Here is a 27,241-nt window from a genome sequence, read left to right on the forward strand (position 1 = left end):
TGACTGCAGTGAAATGAGAAGTGAAAGAGTGAATTCTGATGGCAACTTCACATAACAAGTGTTTGGCAAGAAGGAATTACCCTGGATATATTTGCCATACAGTGTCTTTAAACTTAACATATTTAATGAACATTGTTTAAAAGGTGTCACAAAGCACCAAGGGAACGTGGGCTATTAGAGTTTATTTTTAAGTTTCATCTCATTACCTCTTGGATAATAAAATCAGAACAGCTCTGCATTCTTCGGCGTTTGACGGGCGATTTTTGCTGGGAGTCAACCATGGCCCTGTAAGTCATTGTTTGCAATTCATAATCCTGTAGCAAATACATGAAAATTAGGAGAACTGTAAGCTAGTTGCACAATACTAACTGTGACACATTTCAGTACAAAAGACTATGTCTCCATTACAGCAAAGCCAAAAGGCTGCAGGTTGTACAGCTATCATAGCCCTCACACTGTCAATCATCCCATTAGCTAGGAATGGAATGGAGAGTCAGATCGATTCTGTGTCTAATACCCAACTTGCCCTCACTTCTAGTAAATAGAGGATCATGTCTATGAGAGGCTTCGTTCAGGTTCTTTCCATGCTTCTCTAGTACCATGTGAAACTTCCACCCTCAGGGCAGGGTGGGCTACATGGTTACAGACCACAACCAAAGCATTCCTCAAGATCAGCTGGCACAATTCATCCTAACAATATCAGCTACAGTGCTGAGATACTCTGTGTGAAGTGTTATCTCAGAAGAAACTACAACTCCTGTGCTTCCATGCAGACTACAGGAGCAGTATGTGTATACCATAGCTCAGTACCATGAGGAGTCAAAGCTTCAAGAAGAATTAAGAATAAATAGGCATGGTTACAGCATTACCTTTACTGCAGCTGAATACTGCTCTGAGTACTTCTGACATTCGTTCAGTTTGCTTTGTTTAATTTCTATTTCAGAAACCAGCATCTATGAAATACATAAAGAATTTCAATGTGTAACAGATACCAACCTAAGCAAATTTTCCTTCCAGTTTTAAAAGCTCATTTTCCTGTATTTATAAGACAAACTTCCATACTGAGTTTGTGTGTATTGGAGGGAGCAGAGTAGCTTTTTTTTTCTTGTACTCCTCTCTACAAAGTGCTTTGGCCCCACACACATTTCAGAAAAGGGGCACATTCATTACAACAGAAAGTGTGTGTATGTGTGTACACACTTGCACATAAGAGAGAGAATAAATTAGTGAGTAACTCATGCCTACCTTTACAAATTGGACTTTTTAATTTAGGCAAGTTCTGTGTATACATCAAAAAATGGTGGACTGACAATAAACATTTAAAGGGGAACTGCCCTTATCAACCGAAGTGAGACTGCGTGCATTTACATGAGCTACTCATTCTATTTATTTAACTTTCAGAACGGGACCTTAATCTGGTACCTTTTGCTGGTTTAGCTGTTTGACCAGAGCTTTACTGTTCTGAGGTGGATTTTCCTGAAATCTCTGCTGAGTTTCTTCAACTTGCTTAATCCAGCTATCCAGTGCACTGTAAGTATCCCTGTAGTACTTCAGAGATTTATTGATACTCTCCAAGTCACGCAACCTGGTTGAGGGGAGAGCAAGAACAAATTATCCTAAGGAGAACATGTATTATGTTATCTTAAGACATCGTTTGGATGGGTCTGATAAATCCCATTTAGCCCTTTTATTAGAATTTATAAAACCAGATGTTTCAACTGTTTCAGACAGAAAACCAAAATTTTTCTAGGGAACAGTTTTTAAGAAATGAACTTTTTCTATGGTTTCCCTTGATCCCCAGAACAAACATTCCTTGCCCACTGAAGTTCTAAACAGTAATCTCTCCTTATTTTTAGAGAAAACTATATGGGTTGGATCCAGACTAAATTGGCAATTTCTACCTATTGGCCCTTCCTGCTGCAGATCCCCCTCACATTGTTCCTGAGTGATCCCTGTCCCACAGCAATTGCATTTCATGGAGACACTGCAGTGGGAGGGGGAGGAAAGAAAGTTCTGTCTTGGTGACAGAAAATTGGATCTGGATCCAAAATCTAATGCCTAACTTGATATATCATACTTCTATTTGTTTTCTTCTTTTCATCCCTCTTTTAAAGCAGCATGGTTGAGAAATTCTCTCCCAAGTGCCAATATGGATGCCTTGGTATCAAGTATATTTAGCCATAATTGCTCTCCAGAGAGACCTATAGATGGTCATTCCTCTTGAGCTCACCCATGGTTACAAATGAAAAAAAGAAAATCCTCCCCATTCATGTACACTGCTGTAACCTCCTTTCTTGACTGTTAAAGCATTAGGGTGAAGGGAGTATTTCGTTCTGGGGGGCTATTTTTCTAGTTATGAAAACATTTCAGAAAACGGTAACATAAACTACAGTAAAAAAAAATTACAGGAACTTTGAGCTCTTGAATTTTTCAAAATCTTAGAAATAAATATTGCAAGAAACAATAACTAAAAACAAAGTTGTAATTAATACGTAACTAAGGAACAGTAGTTGAACAGATAAAGAAAACACTGTAACTAGACAGTTTTTTTTTTAATGTATCAGCTTGCGTAATTCACTGTTGGAAAGCAGGAGGGTGAACATTTGCTGGAAACAGTCTGTTTACAAGTTACGAGCTGCAATGCAGTCATCACAAAATCTGTCACACTTACATTAGGGGTGCCCTAGTGTTACAATAAACTGTCAGCAAAGCCAATTAAGATGTTCTACAGAGACAATGTTTGCTTTATGTGTATATTGCAAGCCAAGAGGAGCATTTTAATTTGCCATAAAATAAGGTTATGAAGAGCTACCGCAGACTGTGACAAGACAAAAACCCATACACTTACTGCTTTTGTTGTAAGCCCAGTATTTTTGTGTAAGATCAAGGTCCTTTCCAGCCTGCTGCTTGTGTTTCTTAACCGGAAACTCCAAGTAATCAACAGAGATTTCAGACAACCAATCCATGGTCTTTTATGCATGGGAGTTTTACCTGGGATTCGATGCTCTCTTGAGCTACACTTTTCTGTCTCCAATTCTAAAAATGCTATGCATGTTGTTGTTCAACCTGGAGAAAGTCCTGGGATTTTCGGAGTAAAGCAGCAAAAATCAGGAAGCGTCTGAGTCCCCGCTCCTTGAAAATGCTGCTTTGTAGTTGGCTATAGTGCTTAGTGTGAGAAAAATGTCATCCCCTCTCCTTTCTCCCATGCTCTCCCAAGAGCAGTTTTAAAACCTATTTCACAAAACTGAAGTTATTAGCAATTACATGGAGGGGTGTACAAGAATGATATTCACGACCCATGTTTCGTCACGTGAAGAATGTTCGTTATGTTTTTATAATCTGAAGAATTCCATGCAACTGAAAGCTTATTTCTAACATCTTAAACAGAAATTGATCAAGTATACGTACTGTTTCACTTTTGTTTGTTTCTAATGCTATTTCTGTCAATCAATATGCGATGCAGTGCGGCATACACAGATGAAGAGAATGTCAATCATTCCTATGTAGCCTCTGTGCTACAGAATGCAGTACAAACCTGTTTTCAATTTGAGAGTGAACATTTTGCCACCTCTCAGTTAGCTGATCAGCTTTCTCTTTGTGCCAGTCAAAGTCCAAATCACGTTCTTTGTGTGTTTTAAACATCTGATCACTGATTGCTTTGGCTTTCTGGAGTTCATCTTCTAGGGCATGGAACACTTCCCTCTTTTCATCAACCTCTGATCTCCATTGCTAGTAAACAAAACATGACAACAGACATCATAATGGCAGTTTCCTACATAAACGTGTATCTTGTGCCCTACTATTACTAACTATCTACAAAGGCCATCCACATGAGCATTATTGATTTAAAAAATGCTGAATCAAATACTGTCAAAATTGTATTATATTCAGAAGGGAGGTGGAAAGTGCCGTCAAGTCACAGCTGACTTATGGAAATCCCATAGGGTTTTCTAGGTGAGAGAGGTACAGAGGTGTTTTACTTTTGCCTGCCTCTGTGTGGGCTGAGAGAGTTCTGAGAGAACTGTGACTGGTCCAATATCACCCAGCAGGCTTCATGTGGAGGAGTGGGGAATCAAACCCGGTTCTCCAGATTAGAGTCCGCCACTCTTAACCAATACACCACGCTGGCTCTCTATTCAAAAGCACTAATAACTAATTATAAACAAAGCCTTGGTGGATGGATCATATTGACCTTCCATTGTAATCTCTGATTCAGCTAATTTTCCCTAGCAGTTTGGAATATTATTGGTGATGTGACAGATAATAATGGGGGAGAGGGAGACAGTGTACAGCTTTAAGCTCTTTTCCCTGGGAATACAGGCAGAACAAGTGAACCCCTTAAAGCTCCTCCAGCCAGCAAGAAGCAAGGTTCAAGGCAGGCAGAGGTCAGCACCCAGCTCTATTACTGCAAAACAATGAAATAATCAGCTTAATTAATTCTTCCCTGCTAAAAGCTAAATAGTACATGGTGTATAAGCATCTGCTCTTTTTGTTTTGTTTTGGCCATCAAGTCACAGCTGACTTATGATGACCCTGTAAAGCAAAGGATGCTCAGAGGTGGTTTACCAACGGCTGCCTCTGTGTCACGACCCTGGACTTCCTTGGTGGTCTCCCATTCAAATACCCTGCTTAGCTTCTGAGATCTGATGAGATTGGGCTAGCCTGGGCCATCCAGATCAGGGCAGAATCTGCTTTATCATATTATATTGCTGGCACCGTATGGCAATTTCAAACCCTTATTGTACTCAGCACCATGCCCATACCTTTAATGTACCCATCAAGTTCTCAATATTACTCTTGTTGGCAGTCAACGGTTCTTCCTCACATAGCTTAGTCTCATACAGTTTTACGAGTGACTCAGCTCCCTGTGTGTTCTTGAGCACCAAATTTACAGTTTTTAACCTGAAACAAAGGAATGATTTGTAATAATACTTTACAGACACACAAGTTTTACTAAATGAGCTTTAGGATATTACTTTATTATCACTATATGAGGTTCTGCACCTATGATTCAACTTAGCAAAATATATTTTACTTATTAAAACATTTATACCCTGCCTTTTCCTCCATTTTTAAAAGAATGAAATAGAAGGAGCAACAAATGTGAGGGACCAGTTGACTTACTTTTCGATATAAATGGAAGACATGGAGTAAATCTGATTTATATTCTGAATTACAAGATTAAGCTCAGACCGCAAAGTAGGGACTGAAGGTGAACCAGCAGCTTGACTGAAAAACTCGTCACATTTATCTGTGACTGTTTCCAAGTCTTCCTTAAGTCGATCCAACTCCTTCTTCAGCTTCTACAAAACAGAAGACAAATTATTACTTCCCCTGTAGCATCGGGTTTCAAGCTTTCTCTCAATAAGCTTTCCCAAATTAAAAGAAAAAAAATCCAAGGAATTTAGGAGGAGCTGTAACTCAGTGACAGAGGATGCATGTGAAAGGTCCACAGTTCAATCTAATCTCCAGTAAATGAATGAGATCATAATTCAGAATCCAGTTACTGAGCAAGGAACTCCAATTAGCTGAAGTGCCCACTTTCAGATGACACAACAAACTGGGGAGAGACCGAAGGCTTCTTAAACCAGGAAGTCTTCAAGCACAGCTCCACGTACAAGGAGAGAGGGGGCAGACAGCATGCAAATCTGTCAATAAATCAAGCTTGTGATTATCAAGAACAAACTCCAGTTGGCTTGTAACGTTTGGATAGAGGATTGCTTATGGTTTAATGCTCTGTGAACATGGACGTTTCAAGGAGATCGTATGAGTACCTCCACGTGAAACACTGTGTTGGAACCCTAACATTTCACAATAAATCCATGTGGGGCGGGGGGAACCTGAGATTTCTGATTAGTCCTCTCATGGATTCAATTCTGGAAAACTAGTATGAATGACGGATCCTCACATAACATTACCATATAAATAGGCTCATATGAGTTCTTATTTTTATCATCTTGAGTCTATTAATTATAGGAAGGCCTTTACCCTTGCCAGATGCCAGGCCCTACAATCGGCTGTTTTAGAAAGGAAATATAAGAAGATTCCTAGATCAGGGAGGTTATGTCCATGTGGAACAGGGGACAGTGAAACCATCGAACATGCACTGATATGTTGCCCATTCTACCATGAAGTCAGATCAAAGATTATTTCCCCCCTACTTGGTAAATTCCCTGATGAGTCAGTTGAGCTTTTGGCAAAGAAGCTCCTATTAGGAGAAGACCCTCAGCTTACGCTCCAAACTGCAAAGTTCTGCGCTGTTGCTATTAAAATAAGCAGAGCTTTATTAGAGAATGATAGTTAGAATATTTTACAATTTTATCAATTTTAATATGACAATTTTAACCAGGAGTTGCTTTTATTGACCTTACACCTTTATATGTACTGGCAGTCTGTGATTCTGTGGTGCAAAACTATTGTGTCTGGAAATTTTGATGTGTTGGCGCATGATTGGTCAGTCGACCGTTTAAATAAACTTGACTGGCTCATATGAGTTATTTAGTTGTAAAAGATTATTAAAAATCACGGGTCTCAACTTTGGAAGGGCTACGCTTACACAATTTGAGGGCATTGAGTCAAACACACAGGACAAAGACTAAGGGAGAGGACAAGGCTTAATTAAGTTAGTTTCATTCAAGCCAAGAATTTGGTCTTACTATTTATTTTAATTTCCCAGTCTAAAGCCTCCAAAATAGGCCTCATAGCAGTGAACAAATATTTTAGAAATATAATAAAACACAATACAAGAACATAACAGAAACAAAACCACCTCAGCACACCTAAAGAAGTCCCCAAGTCACAACAACTGCAATTCCCAAACCAAATGCCTTCTTAAATGAGTTCCTTTATAAACAATGCTCAGGAAGTGCTCATAAAAACCAGCTTCCCTAGACAGGATGTTCCAGGGAGAGAGAAGCAGACGACTTCCAAGCCTATAATTAGCTTATGGCCCAAATTAATACTTTTCTTCAAGTTAAGATGTTTGCTTAACAGCTGTAGTTTATTCATTATGATTTGTAGCTGCAACCATGAAGGTAATTACAAGGTTATAGTTCCTTCTGAATGAACCCTTTGTGCACTCATAATTACTCTGAAGGACATACTACTGACTATAGTATTTTGGAGCATCAGATTTCATAGGTTTGCTCTCAGAAAACTCACTTCTTGTTCAGAAATCCGAAACACGCTTTCATGTAAGTCATCTCTCTCCAGTGGGGTTCGAATCTGCCTAATCAAACGATCTTCACAGTTCTCCAAACGAAGTCGGATGTTTCGTACTTCTGAGATGTAGAGGTTGTAAATGGATTCCTCATGCTCCTCTGTTAAAGGAAATAACATGTGCATAAATAAAGCCAAGTATTTTAAATGGCTTTCTGCCATCACACAACAAATATTCCAGTGTCACAGTATTGTACTTTTCTTTTAGAAAGAAAGAGCCCAGGGAACATGCAATTAATATTAACAGAAAGCAATCAGGAGCAATGTTGGATGTTGAGGGAAGAAGAGCAAAAATAACAAGGTCTGTAACTCCTGTTTCCAAATTTCTCCATACGGCTGATGCATCTCCCATATAAAAGGGGAGACATGTAAGCCTCTTCATCTCTCCCAGCAGAGATATGCAAAAATTGTATTTCAGAGGCCACAAAAAGATTTAGGATTTGCAAAACAGTTATGGTTTCTTCTTCCCATGCACAATCACCACCACCATCATATCTTGCTTTTCTCAAATACTTTCATATTCTTGGAAATAATCTATGTACACCCCCTCCCCAAAACAAACCAACAAACAAATCAAGTATCCATAATGTATGCTTATTTTATTCAACGGTATTGTGCATGGATACTGATTAGCTGGATTGTCCACGAATGCTAATATTCAAATGATTCCATAGTAAAATGGGATTAAATCCATAGAAGCGAGTCTCTTATCATTTATTCCAGATAGTCAGTATAGCTCTGCTCCATCCAGTGACATAGGAGTATTGTAATAAGCTTTCAATTGCTATCTCCTCCTCTTTCAATATCAGGCTGCATGCATAAAACAATGCATCTATTCAGCTTTTAAAAATTCATGCATTTATCCAGCTTTAAAAAGGAGACTCATTTATGTATTTGAAGCTTAATAATATTATATGTTTCCAGATTGAAGATGGAATATTTACAGTAAGAATAAACTTTCTTCCATCCATTTATTTCCCAATTAGTCCATAATATACTTAAATAATTAAAAACTAGGTAAAACAAATGTAAATAGAGATACACAATATTCCTTGTAAGGTATGTTTTTGAACATTTATAAGCAATACCAACAGCAATGCATTTATTTTTCAACTTGCCAGAATGATACTTCTATTTCATCAAATACATGGACCTTTTCCAGCAGTAAAATCAGTGTGCTAAGGCTGATTTTAGGCTGAATCTGAGATTATGAGTCAAACATGACATTAAATTTTCAGGCAGAAAACAACAAGATCATTCTTGCATTTACAGTGCATATGTGTCTGAATAGATCCTGAATGATATTAGTTATAAAACAGAAGGGCTATCATATAGGGAATGCAGGGGATTAGTTGTTCACACCTCTTTCCACCTGCTTTCTGTGCTTCAGATCACAGGTGATTTTTTCGGACCCATCTTCAGTCAATGGATAGCTCACTGATTCTGCCCATGTATTCATGCTAACAGTACAATTCTAAGAAGTTACATGCTTGTTAGCCCACTGACTTCATGGATTTAGAAGGGCATGACTCTGCTTATGAGTTTACTAAAACAGCCCAATGAAAAAATCACTTGTCTGAGTAGCCTAAAGTAGGAGGAGAGGATTGAGAAAAGACTGCATCTCTCTCTGCACCAACCACCTTGTAGTGTCTGCATTACCCCAACAGTCTATTCCTATAAACAATTATGTATGCATGCCAAAAGCACAAATCCCAAAGTGTGCCTGTTTTAGTGTCTTGATGCTGCTATAGTTCTTGTGAGTCATTTAAAAATTGCATGGCATTTAACTCTTAAACAGCACAGTTTTTTCCCCTTTCAGTTTAATGTTGTTGTTTTTACCAACAACAGGCTTTTGGATCCAGCCCTACTCTCATATCTGCCATAACCCCCCCACACACACACACTTTGAAGTCTAAATTGATACCACTGTAAAACAGCCATAATAACACAAGCACCCTGACCTGGATAGCCCAGGCTAGCCTGATCTCTTCAGATCTCAGAAGTTAAAGCATGGTCAGCCCAGGTCAGTATTTGGATGGGAGACCACCAAGGAATACCAGGGTCACTACACAGAGGCAGGCAACGGCAAACCACCTCTGAACGTCTCTTGCCTTGAAAACCCTATGAGGTTGCCAAAGGTTGGCTGCAACTTGACAGCAAAAAACAGCAACAAATATATAAAGGCTGAGTAAACTCATACGCAGAAGATACCACTTGGCATCATGAAAAGGGAACTTTTATTCTTTTTTAATGCATTACCTTACCTCTCTCAGCAGACTTAAGGAGCTCTTGATAGTACTCCTTGCAGACGTTCACCTCCCTTTCCAACTGCGCAATGTCAGCGACAGAGAAGACTTTAGACTCCTGACTGTCTTCCAGAAAGTCATCAAAACGGGACTGCAAGTTGCTTAAAACTTGCTGGTGTTCACCTGGCAAGAGTGTCTTTATCTGGGAAAGTTTATGAGGGGGAAAAGTCAGGGTCTTTCCATTAATGGGCACCATTTAACAACAAAACATGAGGGCCACGTCACTGTTATGCCAGTTCCTTCACACTGTAACTGAACGCTTAAATGTATAGTGCTACTGTTGTCATTTAAATCCTTGCCTGACTTGCAGCAGCAAGTCAGAAGAAGACTGAAGTGGATTTCTGCTTCAGTAAACAAAAGAGAAATCAATTGTATTTCAAGTCCATTAGGTGGGCTAATTGTGCTGCAATGCAGATAATGCAGTAATTGAAGGTATACTTTTTCAACAGCCATAAAACCCTAATTGGACCAGAGCTCCCACTTGTACATACTGGGTGTTTACAGCCACAGGCACTTCAGCCCTTCCTGAAGCATTTAGTACAGGAAACTGTGGCGGGTTTCCAGCAAACACGCCTACCAGTTGAGGCATCAGGCTGATCTCGGTCTCTGACATTAGCTTACAAAAGGTCAAACTATATATGCATCCAATAAAATGTTGTGGTAAGGATAAATTGCAGAAATGTTTTATTTAGAACAAAGAAAGTAGTCACTTCAAGAACTCTAACTTTAGTCGCCGTGGATACTCCCTTCTGAAGCACACAACACTGGCCCAGGTACACTTTGGATGAATGTAGGAAAAAGGCACATAACCTACCGAAGCGACATTACCAGCTCGAACAGTTTCAATTTCATGTGTCAAGTAATGCCAGGAGACCACACTCTTCATGTTTATATGTGATTCGTGCCAAAGTGTTAAGACATTCTGATATTGCTGTTCAATTCTGAAATGTACGAAGCAAAAGGAAAATGACACAATTAACACAATTGAATTAACATAAGAAACCGTGAAAACAGGACGTATGTTATCATCTCCTATACCAAAAAGTGATCCTGAAAGGCAAAAGCCAAACAAAAAACCATGCCAAAGGTCTTCAGTACTTTGTCTATGCACCATGCTCACTCATACCTGTTTGCAGTGTCTATTGCTTCTTTGTTTGGTGGAGGAACTGTGAAACATACAGAAGGAACCATGGCCTCATTACCACTCGGACTAATCACTTTCCATTTTGCCCGGTGTGAATTGCTTGCTAGAACGCATTCATCATCTTTGTAAATGGTGATCTGGTTTTCAACAGAAGAACAGAAAAATGTTGATGAGCCACAAACGTCCTTGCCCTATTCTTACAAAACACTTTTGCAAATGGCACCACTGAAAAAGGAGGGAAATCCCCCCAGAAACCCCCCCAACCAGGAAGAAAAAGACTCGCTGTGTTTACTAGGATGGAAGAGACCTGTTATTAATACAACCTCAGCTGTTTTCTCACGCCCAAAATTGACTGGAAGAAATTCAAGGTTCCAACCTCTATTTGCCTATAGTCACAGATGGCTTTAATGGGTATGGACGTTTTCAGTAGATTATCCGGATTCCTTGGCTTTAGCTGAACTATACTCTTGGATCTCCCCACAAGGCCTGCCACGGTGCTCTTGTACTGCAGAAGCTGTTCTTTTTCTTCCTAAATGCCAATTTTTTTTAAAAAAGGAAACAAACGTTAGTGAGTAGCTACAAATTCAATGTGTTTTTCTTTGAAGTTTTCAAATCTTTTTCTCCTGCTGCCTGTGGTGTTTAAGAACATAAGAAAAGCCCTGCTGGATCAGACCAAGACCCATCAAGTCCAGCAGTCTGCTCACACAGTGGCCAACCAGATGCCTCTAGGAAGCCCAAAAACAAGATGACTGCAGCAGCACCATTCTGCCTGTGTTCCACAGTACCTAAGATAATAGGCATGCTCCTCTGATCCTGGAGAGAATAGGTATGCATCAGGACTAGTATCCATTTTAACTAGTAGCCATGAATACCCCTTTCCTCCATGAATAAGTCCACTCCCCTCTTAAAGCCTTCCTCTCTTAAAGCTTAATGTTTCCTACAGCTTTATTCAGGTGAACTAGTGCTGAGTTTAGATAGTAATTACTATTCTCTAATAATCATGGCTTATTATCATCTGGTGTCAACACTGAATAAGGCTTACTGTAATACATTAAGGTGATCCAGTATACAATACTGAGTGGGGGGCAACCACTCACTGATGGTTTTTAGTAGTTCGGGCTAAGGGGACAAAGACTAACGCCTGAGCACAGCTTACAAATTGTATTGGGCAGCACAGATTAAAAATACGAACGTTCGTGGGCCCAAATGCTGATGGTCCAAGTGGGATGCTTTTTCTTCTGTGAAAGGAAACACTCTGTGGATTCAAGGGTTTCTCCCCCCCCCCCCTCAGTGTATGTCACCTGTTTCCTGGCTCATGGAATAAGGCAGAAAGCCTCTTGGCAGACATGCATTTGTACACTCAGACCCTGTGATCAGTGAACATTGGGCATGCTGATGATGATAATAAATCAGGCTATCAGCTGCTCAAAAACCCATAATCTGTTGAAATTCCCAATAAATTGCTTTTCTTTAATTTGATTCAGGTGTGAAAGTAAACAGAAACGAGGGCAACAGGCTATCAACCGAAATGATCATCAAGGTGTTGTTTTTTTAACTGAACTTGGTTTGCAGGGCTCCAGGCAGAACACTTCATCTATATCCCCCTTTGCTTTTGGTTTAAGATAAAAGCGTCACACACTGACTTTTCAGTATAATTTGTAACTAGAAGGGTGGAGACAATTGTAAGGTTAGTTCCCTTTGCAGTTTACAAGCCCATCGTTAGTTTTTTGTTTAGCTTCTATCTTTTAAACTCCAGTTGCAAAGCCCCAATGATTTAATTGGAGTTTCTATAAGAGATAATATCTGCTAAGGTATTTGATTTCCTACCATGGACTCCTGGATCAGATCTTCCAGTTTGTGAGTGCTACTGCACCTATCACAGCTATACTTCCGTTGTACGGCATCTCTTAAATTCTTCAAGTAATCCATGGCCTCTTTAGCATCGTTGAAAAACTAGAAGAAAACACATCTTTTGGCTTAAAGACAACATGGCAAACCTGAGATTATGTCAGTCAGAGACTGGAACTTCAGACTGATAATACTACACTATGTTACCCTTCTGCTAGTGATCGGAAATAGAAAGACACATGAGGTACTTTAAAATTTTGTCCTAAGCCAATGAGAATATTGAGGGTATAGGGAGGGATCCCCTTCCTCTCCCATAAGTTTAAGACAAAAAGAAGACTGAATTAAAAAAAAAAAGACAACTAGGCTATAGCTCTTGCTATGGCATGTAGATGTCAAATGAATGGTGGTACCGATCCTTAAGTTACCCGCCCCCCTCTCTTTGGTAAACATTTGCAGCAGTATAATAAGGAAGGCTCACAAAATTTGCAGAATCAGATCTGGAATTATTTAATATACAATAAGTGGGTTGTGTCCAACCATGCAGGCCCAAAGACTTAAGGGCACTTCCATCTTTGGAAGAGGAGGCAGCATTTTCTACCTATCCTCCCCTCCCACTACAATTCTCCAATTTGCCCTGTGCTATTTTTAAAACAAAAATTTGAAGTTTCACTCACCATGAGTATATTGACACACTTAACATACCTCGAAATATGCAGCATTTTCTCTTAAATGCTTTTCAACACACTGGCAAAGTTGTAAAATCCAGCTCCACTGAGTTTGCATTGCAGCTCTGTAGGCCTTAAAGAAGAAGAGTTGGCTTTTATACACTGACTTTCTCTACTACTTAAGGAAGAATCAAACCAGCTTACAATCACCTTCCCTTCCCCTCCCCACAACAGACACTGTGTGAGGTAGGTGAGGCTGAGAGAGCTGTGACTAGTCCAAGGTCACCCAGCTGGCTTCATGTGTAGGAGTGGGGAAACCAAGCCAGTTCACCAGATTAGCGTCCACAACCCATGTGGAGGAGTGGGGAATCAAACCCAGTTCTCCAGATTAGACTCCACTGCTCCAAACCACCGCTCTTAACCACTACACCACGCTGGCCTAGGGAAGGGGAAAGGGTATTTCTTACTCTAACTGCTAAACTACATCTGTCTGCTGAATTTCTGCAAAGATTAGCAACACTCACAAAACTTTGTAACGTTCTGGAGGTGGGGGGGTTGTCTGTTACAGCAAAAATATCACAAAGATTCTTGAGCTGCCTTACAGACTATTAAACTTTATTCGGTTTTATTATTTATTTACTTTGTTTATACTCTGCCTTTCACCCTAATGGGGATGGGGGAACCCGAGGCACCCTTGAATTGTTCTCCTCTCCTCCATTTTGTCTTCACAACAGTGCTACGGGGTAGGCTGGGCTCAACGTGTGTGCCTGGCCCAAGATCCCCCATCAAGCTTCCATGGCAGAGTGGGGAATCAAACCTGGGGTCTCCCAGATCCTAGCCTGACACTCTTAACTATTATACCATACTGGCTCTCAATGAATTCCGATGACATGGGCTCTAGTTAAAAAAAAAAATGCTATAAGAACTTTTTGGTCTTTAAGGTGCCACAAGATTCCTGTTTATAAAATTAAGTCTCTTATTAGACTGGTTAACGTTGTACAAAACCTGAACGCCTCCAAGTACTATCTGTTCCATTTCTGCTGCTCTATCATGGCATTATTATGGCCAGCAGAGGCCGCTCTAAATACTTTAAACTGAGAACTCTCCCATTTAGAGTCCAAAGACATCTACAAGTTAGTGGGTGCCTTGGCTTTTGTTGGGAGACAAATTTCAATTAACCTCAGCACATATTCCCAGCTGTGAAATTAAAGCAAAAGAGACAAAGACAGTCTGGGTATAGCCATTCCTGCTTAATCAAAAGGTTAGCAACTCGCACATACGGTAGTTGCAAAAGCATCGGCTCTTTAATAACACAAAAAGCATCACAGGATCAAAGGTGCTTGTATAAAAGTCTCACTGCTCCAGAACATAACCCTGCATGTCTATCTGCTATGGAAGAGGAACTTTAGAAGTCTGCAACAGTGCATTGCTAAGCAGAGTTACAACTTTTTAATGTCGCTAACTTCAATGGACTTAAAAGGGTGTTATGCTGCTTAGGATTGCACTGTTAGGCACCTACAGTAGCTAACACGCATTTTAATGTAAAACAGATTACCTACATTAAAAAACTTGATTCCAGTCCAAAATAAATCTAATGTCCAAACAATACCTCAGGTTTATGAGTAAGAGCATGTGCCTGAAATTCACACCTTAAAAGGAGGCAATGTGATGAAACCTTGATGTATGGAAGCACACTGGAAAGTCCCTTTCAATCCAACACAAGAAAACCCAAGTCTCAGTTACAGGAAACAAACATCAGTCTCACTTTAATGCTAACTACTTTAAACTGGAAATCAAAATTTTCTTGTCTTCGTTGTTGTTACTTCCACAGTCCAAGAACCTGGTCTTCAAGAGACATCCATACACACTCCTCATACACTAGACCTATCCTCAAAGATGCTATTTTACTGAATCAAATACCCTATCCTATGAACAACAAAGAGTTTGGTGGTACACTAAAACAGAAATACATTGTGATATGAATTTTGGAGGACCAGATCCCATTTCATCAGAGGCATGAAGCAGCATCTTCAGTTGCAAGGTCTACATGCTCATGGGTGCAGAGAGAAATATTTTCTAACAAAAGGCCACAATATGCAACAGGTAACATTAGGTGCATCTCATGACTATGCAAAGACCCCAAATGTATTTTTTTTAATCAGATTTTAGACAAACATTTTTTGAAACTAGAACGCAGATCTAAAGAAGGCACCCAGGAAATAAATCTATATAGGTGTCTCAATATCTCATAAATAAAACCTCGAAAGGCTGTTAAATCCATGTGCCCCTGTTCCTAGCCCATACGTAACCTACCTCAATAGTTAATCTTGCAGGGTGGTTTTCTAGGAGCAATTGTTCTGCTATTTCCTGAACTGATTTAATCACTTCTTCTTTCTTATCAAGTTCTCTCATCAATTCCTGCAAAATTTAAAAATAATTAGCTTTAGAAACCAGAAGGAAACAAGAAAGGTTACATTCAGTGCTTCATTTCAGATGATATCAGTGATACTTACTGCATGGTACTCTTTCTTCCTTGCTATATTTGTGTTTCTTTCGCTCCAGTCATACGCAACCTCCTCTTCCTCTTTTTCATTCAACCATATGAGTTCTCTAGTAGCACGAGATACAAAGTTGTGAAGGGTATCAAGGTGTCTTTCCTGATTTCTTGATGTATTCTTGAAAAGTGATAGAGTAAAAAAAGAAAAAAGTCAGCCTTTTTCCCCCCTTCAAACTTTTCACTGTCAAAGCAAAAGCCATCTCAAACCTGAACTTCCAAGCCATGATCTTACCAAGAGTTTTGCATATTGGCTCTCCAGTTTGTGCAATTTTTCTGCATAGCTGAGTTTAAGGGGAGCAGTCATTTGGATCTGTGAAAAACAAAAGGGGGTCAAAGAAAACATAATAATTAGGCAACACTGTCAATTAAGACAAGGATTACATAGTTTGTATTAGTTGCATGATACAACATTAAGGCACAGTTGGACAATCCAAATGCAGTTATGAAACCTGTAATTAGTTTACACATAATTCAGTTTTTAAAAGCATACATATATATGCAACCAGAAGGCATCTTTTTTTTTTGTCTATACTGTACCTCACTGATTTTTGCTTCTTTAAGGCTTGACTCAAATTCTTCAATAGCTTTATGGACGTTCTTGTGATTTTCTACATGGCTTTCAACACTCGGCAAATCTGAACCCCATTCAGCCCGATCCAGTTGCACCTTATAGGCAGAAGTTGAAAATTAATCTTGAACCCCCACAGACAGTAAGAAAAACGATTATCTGGAAGCTGAGAGTTGCACACATAAAGAGGTTACCTGCATTTCATCTACCCATCTTAAGAGATCCTGGACAAATTTCATGTTGACTTCCTCCTCTGTTAAATTCTGGTCAACAAATGCTGATTTCATCAGAGGCTTCCGGATCTGCATCAGTTTAAGAGTTTGCAGCGCACCGCTGTCCACACCTGTTATGTAGCCTTGAATTAACCGTGGAGGAAAACTTGGTGTGTATGCAGGGGTGATAGATGGAGTCAGTCTTGAAGAAAGACCTGATGATAAACCTGATGTCAGACTGGGTGAAGTCAAGGAGGGGGTTAAACCCTGGCTCAGTCCAGAGCTTAAAGTAGGGCTTAAATTTGGTGCAAATCCTGAGTTTAAGCTTTGTGTTATTCCTGATATCATCATCTTGGTCTGTTCTGTTGTCAGCGTTCTCCCCTTGCTGTATACTGAGGAGCACTCTGCTCTTAAGGCCATAAGGTCATCTCGTAGTCTTGCAACCCTGTTTTAAAACCCATAACAGCAGCATTTAGTATAGAACTGAAAGGAACAGGACACTGTCACAGAATTTTAGTAAACAAATTTAACACAAGCATTCAGCCCATTTGCTCTAGAACAACTTTTTGAGAGACTGATAAAACAGGTACATGGGAAGTTTCGGGGTGTAGCAGCAGGTGGGCCTCAGTGTGCTAACAAAGGTGAATATTCACACATAATAAAACCATCATACTAAATACTGGCATACAAAATTTAAAATTAAATTTCCTCTGGAACAGACAGAAAAAGGGTCTAGCCCACCCCTCTCAGTTACTAAAAGCAGGAAGGATTCTCCATTTATATCATCATCTAACCCCAGAGAAGATTAAAAGACATTAACCAAACTAAAGGGACATTTTAAAAAGGTGTACCACACACACACACACACACAAAGTGTCTGTATAATTAAAAAAACTGATCAGCAACAAACGAGTCAGTCAATCAAATAAGTCTAGCTTCAGCTCACAGAGGAACAGGCTGCGTAGCATAATTTATTTAAGTCACCAAATTCAGGACAAATACTGCTAAAGTTGACAGATTCACAGTTCAACCCTAAACACAGCTAGATTCAACTTCAGTAGCACCTTAGAGACCAACAAGAATTTTTTTGGGATATAAGCTTTCAAGAGTCAGTGGCTTATTAATTGCATGACCCTGTGTAACCAGGTAACACAAGAATTAATTTACTAGGGCATGCTTGAGAACAAAAGCCAAGAGTTTGGGCCATGGTTCTTTAGTCACATTCATACTGAATTGTCTTTTTCCAGTTATTTATCACAATAGTGCAGTTCAAACTACACTGCACATACAGAAAAACTTTCCTATGTAAAAAGCTACATTTTTAGCATTTTCCACTTCATGCAAGTGGAAAGAAGAGATTCTTCAGTTCCCTGGACTATGTTTATTTAGATGCTCAGTGTGGTCTTACCAGCCAACTTTAGGAGAGCTAGATTTTTAAAATTGCCTATAAGGACATACAAAGTGAGCATAAATGCATATACCTCTGGACCAGTTGATCTGCCTGATAATATTTTCCATCAATTAGAATCTGGGCATCCATGACTTGTTGGCGCAATAGATTCTCACATTCAAGTAAATAGCCTGCAATCTCTGCCTCATTCTGAAACTGCAAACCCGATTCTAATCGTTTTCCATCCTGTGTTATGAGAGCAAAATCAGTGATGCAAATAACGGGGGAAAGAAACTCTTTAAATAATACACAACAATATAATATTCTTGTACACCGGAATGCATTGTAAATAATTCTGAATTAATGCAATTCATAATCTTTAGTTCTGGGTACAATTATGCCAGAAGAAAAATCTATTAGCAAGGTAAGAAGCAAAAGATACATCTTGATTCGCACCTTGTGAATTTGGCTTGTTTTCTAATGTACATCAAATCAATTGATAGATTAGATGGATGGATGTGCAGACACAAACACACACACACACGTGTGTGTGTATATATATAATGTAATGTAATGTATCTACAATGTATATATAATGTAAAAACAGCTCGCCTCATCAGATATGTGTGGTAGAAGAATTGTGGGTTGCAAATATGATTGACTACACTGTCACATTCTTACTATTCTGTATTATTACATACACACAAACAGATGATCCTAAAAATGAATGCTGCAGGGCAGCATCCAAGTAAGCTCAGGATCCTAGCAGGATGCAGTCAATCACGAACGCTGATATGTAAACAAAAGAAAGATAGGCTTAAAATGTTTAAGTTAAACATTTTCAGTACAATCCTAACAATACTTTCCTGGGAGTAAGCCCTATTGAATAGCCCTACTGAGTAAATTTGCTTAGGATAGCTCTCTTTAACTTCTTGCTTCATCAGAAGCATGGCAAGATTGCAAACAAATGCTGGCAGAGGCAGTTCAAAGAAAGATGAGAATGAATGAACTTCTCCGGAAGAGGACATCTATCACAAATTTCAAGAATCTCTCTTGATTCAGTCATCCTAGGTTTGCACAGTTTTTTCTGTTGGAAATACTTCCAAGTTTGAAAGGCTTTGGTCATCTGTGTTAAAATGTCTTGCAACAAAATGTTCGCTTTTGATGTTGTTGTTGTTGCAAACTCCTGACATGTGATTTCTGAAATGGATATGTGGGACTTCAGGTGTCTTGTAATGCATAGCATGTGGCGTCCAGAATATCCACATTTCATTATAGACGTTGTACTGCTGGACTTGCAGGTGATAAGCTCTTTCATGTAATAGGGCCTTGCCAGTAATTCTGCATTTTCAAGTGACTGTTGCCTTAAGATAAGAACAATTGATAAGAACAGCAACATGATTCAGGACTGAAGACAGGATTTTTGTTCAGCTCCCACACATAACTTGTGCCAGTTTGGAGGCTGACAAAAAGCAGGAAAGATGGACTAGCAAGGCATTATGAGTTAGCCACCATGGGGCAGCCTTTGTTAATCTCAAGGTTTTTAGATGAATAACTATAATCAAAGGGATACAGCAGGTCCTTCGTAGTATCTTGACAGTAAGATCCTAATGCAAATGCCCTGATTGCCACATGCAGTGTGTTCAGAAAACCACTACCAATGTTTGTATCCACTTCAGAAATCACAAAAAAGCGATCACAAGAATGAGCTTGAACAATTGGTTAACAGACATTTAAATGCAGACAACCACAGACTTTCAGTTTTAGAAATATTTCTAATTTATAATATTACTATTAGAATTTCTAATACTTCTAATATTACTATTAGAATTTCTAATACTTCTAATAGAAATATTTCTACCTTAAAAACCGTCCCACCTTAAAAACCATCCCAATTTTTAAAAAATCATTTTTTTTTATTTCTCTTGGATTTATATAACAGAGGCTACCTTCTGGAGAGTTCTCTCCATCCTGAGGAGGAACATAGGCAAAACCTCCTCTCATGGTGGAAATGATTTGAACACTTATTTTTTGTTCCAATCAACAAATGACCTGTAATGTAGCTAACATATTCAAACCACTTCCATAACACTTAGGGGGTTACCGCATTATGTATTCCCAGCGATGTATTAAGAGTTTCAAAATGTTAAGAGTTTCAAAATGTTATAAAAAATACTGTTCGCACTTTCTATGCGAACCAATGTATTAAGAGTTTGAAACTGTTATAAAAAATACCGTTCGCACTTTGTTTGGCCCCTTTAGCTGTGAAGACGTCCTCCAACCACTTTTTAGCCATGGCATCCAAAAACCCTTTCAAAGCGATGTTTTTTATAACATTTTCAAACTCTTACTACATCGCTGGGAATACATAATGCGGTAACCCCCTTAGAATAGCAACATTCAAGTCCCGTAGCGGACCTTCGAGACCAACAAGATTTTCGGGGTAGGAGCTTCTGAGAGTCAAAGCTCCCTTCATCAGATACCAGAGCTTTGACTTTCGAAAGCTCCTACCCCGGAAATCTTGTTGGTCTCGAAGGTGCTAAGGGACTCAAATCTAGCTGTTCTATAGCAGACTAACATGGCTAATCTCCAAAACACTTATAAAGTATTTCTGTTTTCACCTTAGAGTTATCACTTCAGCTCTTGGTGGCCAGCTGAAATCCTGCTGTGCTACTAACGCAAAATGTTTAACTAAATCATTTTATACCTACATAGTTATATTTATATATAACACCTATAAACCCATCTTCTTACTTTTTCATTCACCTAATGAAGTAAGTGGAATGAGTACATTTGGTGCAACCCTTGTTTACACATCATTGCTGTCGCCAAATAACACAAGTGCTTCTCTCGTCCCCACAAAAATTGTGATAAATAACAGCCGTTACAGTTCCCAGTTTACAAACTTGAGAGGTGAGGCTGATGGACAGTGATTTGTTCTCGACTACCCTTTAAGTACAAAGCTATGCAACCTTTTTAACAGCGAGTTGGGTAATTCCAATTTCACCACCAACCATGGACCACACTTGTTCTCAGTACAGAAGGTGGTGGCGGGGAGGATATTTAAATGCACTTACTGATTGCACAGCATTTCGAGCAAGCATTAGTTTGTCTTCGCAGCTCAGGCTGTCTCGCTGCACTCTGTTTGCAATCTGTTGCAGCATTTCTAACCTAAAAGACGTCAGAGTTAAAACAAATCACACAAGGCTGGTCATTAGTACCGTTACTGTGTCTTATAAAATAAAACAACACCACATTTTGCAACATAATTCCAGCACTTACCTGGATCCTTCCATGGACCCATTGCCAAAACTTATACAAGAGTTAACAAGAGTTGGACCACAGTTAACAGATAAGAAGTTTTCATTGGAGTCAATGCTAGTTCGGGTGCTAGTGCTGTTACTAAACAGAGAGTCACTGCTGTGGTAACCATAACTATTAGTATTCATTTTTTTACAGCTAAAAAGCTGCTCCACTGGCCATTTAAAAAGCTGAAAAGCCCGCTAAAACAGCTTCCAGGTATTCCACAGATCCTCTGGTTTTTAAACACAGCTCAGACTTTGCATCCTTAAATAGGTCCTGGCATGCATATGCAAAATCCTGCAAATAATATTTTGATACCTCTTCGGAGGATTTTGCCTACAGCTATGTATGCTACTGAGGGCTTGGCTTCTCTAGCTTGAATTACCTGTACATGTATGGGCTAATCAGAATGATTAGGGCGTTAACTGGGAAAGAGAGATGCCAAATATTTTATGTAAGTCTCAACCAATTTCAACAAGCTAAATGGTGAAAGGAGGATGGTAATGGGGAGGGGACCCATACCCTACAGTTCCACAGTTTCTTCAGTGAGAAAAGAATGACTGACAATGGAACATTTCATTCTTTGCTGTTTCCTTTAAAAAAAAAAACTTCATGATAGATATACACTCTTCTGTGGGGCTCCCAGTGCCCCCTTAATCCAGGTTATTGCAGTCTTAGAACATTCACTGGGCCCTTAAATTGCAGAAGGACTACTACTACAGGTAGTATTGGGTGCTATATCAGTTCATGTTTCAGAAAATCTGCATACATGAAATGAACTGCCATTAAAATGAAACATGCGCATCCACTTATTTGCTCATAACATGCATTTATTAGGGCTATTTTATTATGCATTAATATTATTATTTATTTGGATGAAAAGATTATAATAAATCCCAAATTACAGCTAGAATAGTTAACCTCTGACTTGGCAGTAGTGATAAGCTAATTTTAAGGGAAAACATTGTGCTAGAAATTGTGGCAGAGAATCCCTATTTTGACCCCTTTATCATGACAAGCAATTTATCCCTCTCAGTCAGAGTATTTACTGAGGTTGCTATATGCATAGTTTATCTTCTCCTGGAAGCCAGAAATCACTTTAATGCCATCTGCAAGATGACATCCATCAGCAGACTTCACGGGCAGCTCCTTGGCTTTTTGCCCACAAGAGATAAGATGCAACCTTTTTTAAAAAAAATCCTTATTTCACATAACAAAACTAGCTCTTGAAACTTTGTCTTTTGCTCCTCAGATCAGCTGCCTGTTTCCCCCTTTTTCTTCTATTAAAAATTTGTATTATTCAACACTTGCATATTCTATTAACCCCACAGATAGTGTGCTGTTGCTGTTCTTACACATAAACATACACAATCACACACAAGATAAGTTGTTACTCAATACCTCACATGCTCAGCAAACAGACACTGTGCTCAACATCATATTGGTTACCTGGGAAGCATTTTCAAGTGTTCTGTAACCTTTGAATACATGGGTAATTACTGTCCATATGATTTAAGTGAATGCTGGATCTCTGAGCCACGATACAGACACAATGACAAGCCATGGTTATGTGAACAAGTTTAGGCTCCCTCCCCCTTATGCAAGTTGATCATTAAAAACACAAACTATAGTTTGCACTCATCTGTGAAAAACGGGATTCCAAACCAGCATTAAACTATGGATTAACCACAGTTTGCTGTTCAGACATAGCAACAAATTACGGTTTGCCACAAAAGCAAACTATAACTCACTATGTGCTGAGGAGAAGATGGGGAGGGAGTGCACAAGCCTGGGGATATCCTGCTGCTCATTCACATTTTGACGAGTCATGATTTGTCATTACATCTGAATCATGCCTCAATCTTACCGCATTAGGAACTCAAGATGTTGGCACAGAATTTCTATACTGAGGAATACTAAAATGTTATGTTCATGAAATCTGGTAACATGTCAGGTCCTCACATGCTTGTTTTTGTGAGGTGCAGTGTCTTTATGAAAGACACAAGTTAAAACTAGCATCTCTTCTAACTTGGTTCGTACTCCCCCACATGGGATTCTTTCAGGAAAGACATACCACAACGTGAAAGCACACTGTAAAATGTGTAAAAGTGATCAAGGGCTTTATCACGACCCATTTAAACTAACGACAGTTTATATCAGGATGAGGGAGATCATTTCTTACTGAGGGAGCCCTTTCTATATTAAAACTGGCCAGCAAGCAGCACCAAGAGCAAATGTGTATATGTTCTGCTCATAGGAGACTAGACTGACTCCTAAAACCAGGCATGGGAATTTTCTCTCTTTCACATCCACGAAGATATGCAAACAAAATTATTCTCATGTATATTCTGACTTGAAGAAACATAAGTCCTTCTTCCTTCCTTCACCAGCAGCTTGGTACTAAACTGTAAAATGAGACCAGCAAAGAAGCTATGACTGAGAATGGCTGGGGAGGACTATGTCCTTTCTTAATCATGCTGCTTATAACTCTCACAGAAATTTCTCTTGAGTCAGTCCCTGCTTTTCCCCACAAAGGCAGTTTACATGTCAGATATAAATGAGGCTGGTGCCATGTCAAAAAGTAGGCAAAAGTCCAATAGCAGCTCTATATAATGTGAGCACAGTGTGTTAAACCACCATCCTAAGGATTAAAAAAAAAATCAGACGGCTACCACTGACACATACACACACACCCCGCCAAAAATGGCTTTAAAAATCAATGTGCAAAACACCCTTTGTTCTCCTGCTCCTTTGAGCTAGAAGCAGAGCTTGAGAACAGAGGAGTTTTGTTTAACTGAGTAAGGCTGTTGTGGGAAAGAGTGAAGGGAAGATGACAAAGAGTGAACTGACTGAGGAAAAAATTGGATTTTCCTTTCTTTGGGAGAGCAGAAGGGGAAATGAATAGTGGGAGAATTCTGTGGATGCATTTTAGCTGTAGAAATTATTATGGGTGACAATCTGTGGTTAAATTAATCTGAGCAGAGTCAGCATGAGAGGTATTTTATCAACATCACTTTAGGCTATTTGACGTTCTTTTATGTGCCCAACTCTGTTTTTCATGGCTTGTTTTATATGGCTGTTTTAATGGTTTTGTTTGTTTTTATCATAAGCCCCACTGAGTAGAAGAGACAGCATATGATTTTTCCAAATAAATAATAATACAAGAGTGGTTAGAGTGTCTCCCCAGCCATTATTTCCTGCCCAGGATTATTGGATTTGTTTTTCCTTCTGGACTCAGTCAGGAAGCAGAGAAAACTACCAATACCATAATTCCTAGCAGAAATTGATGGTTAGGAGTACGAAATGTGTAATGTCTGTTAAAAATAGGTCCCACAATGGGCCTTCCTTGTCTCTAACAAGTCCTCATTCCTGTGCCTACTCCTTCCCCTTTGTCAAAGGTAATACTTTCGAACTGTAGGGAATGAAAAACAGTCAAGGAAGGAGTGCTCACAAAAGCATTCATTTATGCAAACAGGGGTATGGCTGAGAAAATCCTAGAGATTTGGGGGTACAGCCTGGGCAGAGTGTGGGAGGGGAGGGAGCTGAGCAAGGATGTGATCCGTACAGTCCACCCTCCCAAGCTGCCATTTTGTCCAGGGGAATGGATCTCTGTAATTTGGAGGACTCTTGTAATTTTGGAGAATGCTACACCCCACCTAGAGGTTGATAACCCTAACAGGAGGTTGTTATTCTTATCATCATAATCTATACAACAGGGATAGTCCAGAATAGGGCAAAAGCTTTGTTACACTTAAGAGGTGGGGAAATTCCACTGCAAATAGAATTACATACTATCATTTAATTGTTTTCTAACATGCCTAAAGATGATATTCAATTCAACGTGCTAATGTTTAAATTACAAGCAATTCCACTGGACACTTTCAAAACAGAAAGCAACAAAGCATACTTTTAAGCAAAAATATCAACAAACCTCTCAACTTCTGGCCGAAGCATCTTCTCTCTTTCAAGCATGGCAATAATGAGCTTCCCCCACTCTTTCTCTATGTCATTTGGGTGGTAGCCTTGAGGGAGCTTGATACGCCCAAACTCTATCCAAACCTTCAAAAGGAATGATTGCATAAGGCCAAAATACAAGGAATGAAGCCCAGAATTCCTTAATCCACAAAAGCATGGCTTACCTCCAGTAATTTATACAGGTTCTTGATTTTTGATTTATCTATCTCCTTTGGTGGAATTTCTGTTTCTTTAAATTGTAAATACTGGTTATAAAGTGCCTAGAAAAACAAGAATACAGCTTTTATTCTGCTAAAAGGAACTGTGTTACTATTTACTTTATTTTGTTTTAGTAAAGATTATGAAAAGCTTCGCACACCCATCAGCATAAAACTTCTTTGGGTGGGCTTCTTCACTATCAAAGGAAGGGTAGAATTAAACTGTCAAGTTTTCTCATTCGCCCTCCACTTAGTTTCATCATTCCAGAATCCTAACACCATCTCTTCCACCTACTTTATTTATTTGCCTCATTCGTACCCCACAACAGCATACTGTGATTTGCCCGTTTATAAATAATTGGTGCATTTTATTAATGCCCCAAATTTCCTCTTAGACTGAAAGAGCAGGCAATATTGTGAATTAAATGGCTTAGGACTGACTTGAAAAATATTTATTATACCTAAGAAAGAGCAGTCATTCAAGGGACCTAAAGGTATAGGCTTTTTTTTTCTGATGAGGAGAAATGTGGCTTTTCTGAGATGAATCAAAATCCTTAACATGGTAATTTTGCCAAAGGCAGTATCTGGCTGTAATGAATTGGGCTTAACATCTTTCACTGTCTACACAAAATGCTGAGCTGCCCTATATCGAACAACACCAAAGTATACATTATATGCAAAATGGAGTCCTGTTTTGGGGGGCAGAAAAAAGCCATTCCCAGATGATTGCAGAAGCAGCACCGGGGGGGGGGGGCATTCCTACTCCAAATCGTTCCAGCCAAATTGATTTTTTCTTCATGGAATTTCAAATGCATGTCGCTTGACCATGAGCCCCGTCAGCTCTGCCATCACAAGACAGAACCTTGAAAACAGCTTGCAACACTATTTTTCACACATTTAGCTGCAAGCTGGCAAATATGAAGTACTGTGGTGAGAAATAAGGATGACAGGCATATGCGAACTGACTGGAACAAACTGAAGTTTACTTTGAGGAGAAGCTGTCAGCATGTGATAGGAAGAACACCTCCAAGCGCAGAAAGCAAGAGTTTAACCTTCTCCAAGGACACAGGTGTTATATTTGGACGATGTGAGACATTCTTAGCAGAAGAGGAGGAGGAAGAAGAGGAGGAAGAAGAAGAGGTGGTTTTTATATGCTGACTTTCTCCACCACTTAAGGAAGAATCAAACCAGTTTACAATCACCTTCCCTTCCCCTCACCACAACAGACACCCTGTGAGGTAGGTGGGGCTGAGAGAGCTCTAAGAGAGCTGTGACTAGCCCAAGGTCACCCAGCTGGCTTCATGTGTAGGAGTGGGGAAACAAACCTGGTTCACCAGATTAGCGTCCGCCACTCATGTGGAAGAGTGGGGAATCACACCCGGTTCTCCAGATTGGAGTCCACGGCTCCAAACCACCGCTCTTAACCACTACACCAAGTTGAGGTGGACACAGCCCAAACTGTGCTTAATTATGGTTCTTAAAAGACATGGGGCAGGTGCTGGCATTGTTTTCTGTTCCTGGCTTCACTCTAAGTGGATGATGTTCTGAAGAGGTCACCACTCTTAGGAACTGCCTATATACCTAGGGGTTCTTGCCCTTATTATAAAATTTATGTCTTTAGATTAATCCAGGGAATTATTATAGATTTGAGCTTGTATATCTGAATTTAATACTTGGATATATAATCTGTTTTGTAAAAGAAAAAAAATAACACAGTAAAAATTAATTTTTTAATAACCTGGATTACAATGAAATCTGAATTTAATACAAAACATAAACTCTTAAAATGGAACATGGTCCTGTTATGGAGTTATTGAAAACTGCATTTCTTTATAAAAAAAATTATGAGGAAAACATC

General features: G+C 39.3%; 1 protein-coding gene across 1 annotated transcript in view; it reads right to left on the minus strand.

Moving 5' to 3' along the window:
* The window catches only part of DST (dystonin), a 389,172-nt gene that overhangs the window by 181,015 nt on the left and 180,916 nt on the right, over positions 1 to 27,241 (minus strand). The window contains exons 13-34 of the mRNA XM_056856095.1: positions 25,351 to 25,446; positions 25,143 to 25,270; positions 20,986 to 21,079; positions 18,000 to 18,154; positions 16,501 to 16,963; positions 16,276 to 16,404; positions 15,971 to 16,048; positions 15,695 to 15,856; positions 15,495 to 15,599; positions 13,219 to 13,314; positions 12,496 to 12,621; positions 11,045 to 11,197; positions 10,651 to 10,805; positions 10,339 to 10,465; positions 9,483 to 9,666; positions 7,162 to 7,319; positions 5,125 to 5,303; positions 4,764 to 4,902; positions 3,536 to 3,729; positions 1,423 to 1,585; positions 870 to 953; positions 207 to 314 (exon numbers count right to left, since the gene is read on the minus strand). Coding sequence (XP_056712073.1) covers positions 207 to 314; positions 870 to 953; positions 1,423 to 1,585; positions 3,536 to 3,729; positions 4,764 to 4,902; positions 5,125 to 5,303; positions 7,162 to 7,319; positions 9,483 to 9,666; positions 10,339 to 10,465; positions 10,651 to 10,805; positions 11,045 to 11,197; positions 12,496 to 12,621; positions 13,219 to 13,314; positions 15,495 to 15,599; positions 15,695 to 15,856; positions 15,971 to 16,048; positions 16,276 to 16,404; positions 16,501 to 16,963; positions 18,000 to 18,154; positions 20,986 to 21,079; positions 25,143 to 25,270; positions 25,351 to 25,446 — 3,276 coding nt within the window. The remainder of the gene's footprint in view (positions 1 to 206; positions 315 to 869; positions 954 to 1,422; positions 1,586 to 3,535; positions 3,730 to 4,763; positions 4,903 to 5,124; positions 5,304 to 7,161; positions 7,320 to 9,482; positions 9,667 to 10,338; positions 10,466 to 10,650; positions 10,806 to 11,044; positions 11,198 to 12,495; positions 12,622 to 13,218; positions 13,315 to 15,494; positions 15,600 to 15,694; positions 15,857 to 15,970; positions 16,049 to 16,275; positions 16,405 to 16,500; positions 16,964 to 17,999; positions 18,155 to 20,985; positions 21,080 to 25,142; positions 25,271 to 25,350; positions 25,447 to 27,241) is intronic.

Source organism: Euleptes europaea, chromosome 10 (assembly GCF_029931775.1).
Source record: "Euleptes europaea isolate rEulEur1 chromosome 10, rEulEur1.hap1, whole genome shotgun sequence".
NCBI lineage: Eukaryota > Metazoa > Chordata > Lepidosauria > Squamata > Sphaerodactylidae > Euleptes > Euleptes europaea.